The sequence below is a fragment of the Juglans regia genome, chromosome 6 (assembly GCF_001411555.2).
Source record: "Juglans regia cultivar Chandler chromosome 6, Walnut 2.0, whole genome shotgun sequence".
NCBI classification, from domain to species: Eukaryota; Viridiplantae; Streptophyta; class Magnoliopsida; order Fagales; family Juglandaceae; genus Juglans; species Juglans regia.
The window spans coordinates 37,515,622-37,521,360 of NC_049906.1; the positions used below are offsets into that span (position 1 = coordinate 37,515,622).

A 5,739-nucleotide genomic window follows, 5' to 3' on the forward strand; every position below is an offset into this window, starting at 1 on the left:
AGACGGATGGGCTCGGGGTGAGAGACACCAAGATCAGTGAGAAGTTGTTTCAACCAGGTGAGTTCGCAAGTGGTAACGGCCATGGCGCGGTATTCAGCTTCAGCAGAGGAACGAGCCACGGTGGTCTGATTTTTTGTGCGCCAGGAAATAGGACTGGTGCCGATCTGAACAAAATAACCTGTGGTGGATCGACGAGTGGTGGGACAACTGGCCCAATCAGAATCAGTGTAGGCAGTAACATGAAGAGTGTTGGCTGAAGGAAAGAAAATGCCTTGTCCTGGACCGCCTTTGATGTACCGAAGGACGCGAGTGGCAGCTTGCATGTGAGGGGCACGAGGAGCGTGCATGAACTGACTGAGGATGTTTACTGCAAATACAATATCAGGGCGAGTGATAGTCAGGTAAATGAGACGACCAACAAGTCTACGATAAGGAGAAGGATCTGAAAGAAGAGAGCCATCTTGGTTGGTGAGCTTTAAATTTTGTTCCAAGGGAAAAGAAGCTGTCCGAGCACCGAGTTGACCACTATCAGATAAAATGTCAAGGGCATATTTGCGTTGGTTGAGAAAGATGCCTTGAGATGATCGAGCAACTTCGAGACCAAGAAAATATTTGAGAGGGCCGATATCTTTTGTTTTGAAGTGTGTAGAGAGAACACTTTTGAAGACTTCGATTTGTGATCGATCATTACCAACAACTAGAATATCGTCAACATAAACAAGAACAAGAGTGATGTTGGTAGAAGTAACCAGAGTGAATAAAGAATGATCCGCCTGAGATTGAGAAAAATCTGCATCAAGAAGCACAGTAGTTAGTTTAAAAAACCAGTTGCGGGAGGCTTGTTTGAGGCCGTAGAGAGATTTGCGGAGGCGACAAACACGAGAGTCCTCTTTCGAACAATATCCAGGAGGAGGAATCATGTAGACTTCCTCATCAAGGTCGCCATGTAAGAAGGCGTTATTGACATCAAGTTGGTGGATAATCCATTGGCGGGAGGCAGCGACAGCCAACAAACACCGAACAGTAGTCATCTTGGCAACCGGAGCAAAGGTCTCATGATAGTCGAGACCTTCAACTTGAGTATAGCCTTTGGCGACTAACCGAGCTTTGTATCTTTCGACTGAGCCATCTGCTTTGAGTTTAGTTTTGAACACCCATTTGCAGCCAATGGGTTTCTTCCCAGGAGGAAGAGACTCAAGGGTCCAAGTAGAATTAGCTTCTAGAGCATGAAGTTCAGCAGTCATGGCGTCACGCCAATGGGCGTGACGAATAGCAATGGAATAACAGGAAGGATCAACAGAAACAGTGAGAGCATTTAAAAAAATGAGATGAGAGGGTGAGAAACGAGAATAAGAAAGAAAAGCAGATAAAGGATGAGCAGTACCTGAGGTCGATGCAGCGGATGAAGATGCAGTGGGCTCAGTGTGTATGGTCGGGCAGAGATAGTCCTGAAGATGTGTGGGTCTAGTAATAGTGCGACGAGGACGAGAAGGAGGAGGAGGGGGAGGAGGTGGAGAAGGAGAAGGAGGAGGAGGGGAAGGGGGTTCGGAAGTGAGAGGAGAAGGGGGAGGAGTTGGTAAAATGGGTTCAGGAACAGGGAGAGGGATGATAGGGAGAGATGTAGGGGAAGAAGGAGGAAGATCCTGGAAAGGGAACTGATGTTCATGAAAGGTGACATCACGAGAATAAAAAATAGCTTGAGTGTCAAGATTGTAGAGTTTGTATGCTTTATGAGTGCTAGGATATCCGAGAAAAAGACACTTAGAGGCACGAGGAGAAAATTTGTCACGGGAAGCTTGGAGAGTTTGGGCATAACAAAGACAACCAAACACTCGGAGATGATCATATTTTGGTGGGGTATTAAAGAGAAGTTGAAAAGGAGATTTATTTTGAAGAATGCGACTGGGCGTGCGGTTGATGAGGTAAGCAGCGGTGAGGACACAATCACCCCAAAAATTTAGAGGTAAGTGAGCTTGAAAACGTAGACTACGAGCGACATTCAAGAGGTGCCGATGTTTACGTTCCGCAACACCATTTTGTTGAGGAGTTTCGACACAGGTGCGCTCATGAATGATGCCGTGTTCATGAAGATAATTTTGAAATTTATGAGAAAGAAATTCTTGGCCATTGTCAGTGCGAATGATTTTAATGGTAGTATTGAATTGATTTTGGATGAGAGCGAAAAAATGCATGAGATGAGTGTATGCTTCGGATTTATAGTGCATGAGATAAATCCAGGTGGTGCGAGAGAAATCGTCAACAATAGTAAGAAAATAATGAGCACCACAAAGAGAGGAGGTATGATAGCCACCCCATATATCACAAAAAATTCTATTAAAAATCGTATCACTTTTATTAGCATGGATAGAAAAAGGTAGTCTAGTGTGCTTAGAACGAGCACAAATATCACAATCAGAAATGATGCAAGAATTATTGAAAAGACTAGGAATAACTAAGCGGGAAGGGTGACCTAGGCGTTGGTGCCACAAAATTTTATTCGCAGTAATTTGAGTAGAAAGAACCATGGTGGGAGGTGACCGGTACACATAAAGTCCATTGCAAAGTTCACCCGCTCCAATCAGCCTCGTCGAGTGCTGGTCCTGAAAATGAACATTTGAAGAAGAAAAAGAAACAGTACAAGAATTAGTTGTGGTGAGTTGAGGGACAGAAAGAAGATTAAATAGAAATTGAGGAACAAAAAGGACATTTTGTAAAATGAGGTGTTCGGCTAAGACACAAGTGCCGACTCCCTCAATTTTAATTAGGCTTCCATTCGGTAAAGTGACCATTCGGTCAGAGGATGGAGAAATCATGGAGGAGAACAGGGTTCGGTCATGGCAGAGATGGTCGGTGGCGCCACTATCGACCACCTAGTCACGGTAGCTATCAAAAGAGAAAGAGGAGGAGACGTTACCGACGAAGTTTGCGGTGGGAGTGGGCGGCTTGAGCAAATCGAGTAACCTCTGGTACAGATCGGGTGTTAAACCGGGAATCGGAGATGAGGAAGAAACTTGGTGGACCATGGGCGACGAGGAAGGGGGTTTGCCGAGGATGGAAGATGGCTGTTTGCCGCGGGACTCACGACTTGTGGGATACCCAATGATCCGCCAACATCGGTCACGGGTGTGGCCGTGCTTGCCGCATTCGGTGCAGAGCAGGGGCTTCTTTGGAGGACCACCAGAGTGAGCGGCGAAGGCATGGGTTGCTTCCGACGCCATTGTCGGTCGGACATGAAGGAGACGCTGCTGCTCTTCCTGAAAAAGAATAGAAAAAATTTTGGTGATGGGGGGAAGGGTTTTCATGGCAAGGATTTGTGTTCGGAGTTGGGAAAAAGAATCATTTAGGCCGAGTAAAAATTGGTAAACTCTCTCATCTTCAGATTGTTGCTGTAATTCTTTCAGATCGTTGGTTTTTTGTAAATGGCTGAGTTCATCCCATATTTGCCTGATTTGATTGTAATAGTCATGAATCGACTGGGTGTGTTGCTGCAGAGATGATAACTCACGCTTGAGGTGATAAATCCTGGCATTATTGCCATGGCAAAAACGGGACTGAAGATCAAGCCAGACTTCTCGAGGGTCAATGTGAAATTCAAGGGAGTTAGCTAAGGAGGGACTGATGGAGTTGAGAAGCCAGGTGAGAACCATATCTTTAGTTTGATTCCATTGTTTGTAATCTGTAGAAGTAGGGTCGGGTGGAGGGAGAGTGTCATCAACAAAAACTAATTTGTTTTTGGCGTTGAGAGCACGGGTCATGGCTTTTTGCCATTTGGGAAAATTGTCACCGGTGAGAAGACCAGAGACAAGGATGAGGCTAGGGGAGTCGGATGGGTGAAGGAGGTATGGGGAGGGGGAAGCCATAGGAAAAGATCGATTAGGCTGATACCATGTCAAGAAATAAAACTTTGTATTTCTGAAACTCTTACTTTTACAGTGAAAGGAGATTAGAATAAATAGATACAGGAAATAAATCTATCTAAGGTAACTATTACAATATGGTATAATCTATCTAAGGTAACTATTACAATATGGTATGTATTTACAGTTACAAAACATAAAGAGTAATTCCTAAAATCTTGGAGGTATAAATATGGAGAGAATATTTGCTTGATTATTGGCAAGTGAGCTGTTAATATGGTCAGTGTTGGGAAACCTTATTTATGAGGTAAAAAGAATGTTACAACAGTTTCAAGAGTTCAGGGTGCAACATGTTTCACGTATGGGGAATCAAGTGGCTCATTTCTTGGCAAGACATGCTTGGAGAGTTTATGATGTAGAGATGTTGGATGCATTCTATCCTTCTTTTATTGCTCAACATGTTTGGTTGGACAACTCTCAGATATAATTCAGAGTTATATGATTGAATGATTGAAGTTTTATCAAAAAAAAAAAAAAAAATAGCCTTATTTATTTGCAAACTGAAGATAGCCTCTTGTTGATGATATTCACTTCTTAATGATTTGGACTCTAATTAGCACATTAAGGATTTGGATTTATTAATAGTTTGGTCGACTCCCGAGGCCGTATCATTCACATGACATGCATAAGGTACAATAAAAAAAAAAATAATTGCATTAAAAAACCATTAAATCTAGATGAATGTGGAAGAGAACTAATTGATAAGGATAGAAAGAAATTAACATACCGGCGGAGAGTCGGGAGAAAGAAAGCCACTCCATGCATGCAACTTCATTACCACAAGTAGTAAGAGCACTGCGCTGTCTGAGCATGCATGACCAAAAAGAGCGTACGTATGATAAGAATTAACTAAAGCATTTCCCACAACATTGGGTTTCAAGTTATAAATTACTTCCAGCAGCGAGCTAGGTTTAAACTTTTAACTACTAGATCGACCAGTATATATGTTGTGGTAACTTGATCATTAATTTATAATATTTGAGCATGATCGACCATTTGAGCTTGCATGATTCGATATTATATATATATATATATATATATATATATGATACCATGCATAATCTTGAATGGATCAAGGAGCTAATTTACTCGATCGGTGTAAATTAACTTTGATAATTTTTTTAAGACTAATTAAGTTTTTTTATTGGACCTATTCAATGACCTTTCTGTTTATTTATAATGATAAAGTCGACATGACAATCAAATTAAATCAATCCCCCATCAATAATATTAAAACATTAATAGGCATATTATCGTGCAGGTTGAAGGGAGGAAGATCAGCTTCAAATAGGAACGTTACAAATACACGATCGAACTAGCTAGACAACATGACAAACCCATGCAATAGAAGGTTAAAAATAATTCCCCACACTTATAAATGCAGAAAGCGATGCAGAACTGTTAGATCTTGACCTACTAGCTAATTATAACTACTGATCATGCGTCATAACATATATATAGAAGCCTGCAATGATGATTGAGATGCTCTATAATAATCATATGAAATAATCAAACGCTCTTTCTCAGGTAGATATAGATCATTATCGTGCAACTCAAGGTCGGTTGGTAGCATTAAATGAGAAAAGGATAGGATGCCGCTGCTCAACCCCAACTGCAATGGTGATTGAGATGGTCTATATGTAATCATCGATATATGAAATAATCAAAAACTATTTCTCAAATAGATATAGATTATATAGATCATTATCAGGCAGCTCAAGGTCTGTTGTTAGCATTAAATTAATGACAAAGGATTTCTTTTTTAAGAGTGCCGCTGCTCAGCCACAAATTATATTAGAAATTTTTTAAATTGTTAGGATAT

General features: G+C 41.3%; 1 protein-coding gene across 1 annotated transcript; it reads right to left on the bottom strand.

Moving 5' to 3' along the window:
* Positions 1–2,870: 2,870 nt before the first annotated feature.
* LOC118348697 lies at positions 2,871–3,755 on the bottom strand. Its single transcript, XM_035690822.1, has one exon. It carries the CDS (start codon positions 3,753–3,755, stop codon positions 2,871–2,873), a length of 885 nt encoding a protein of 294 aa, XP_035546715.1.
* Positions 3,756–5,739: the final 1,984 nt, after the last annotated feature.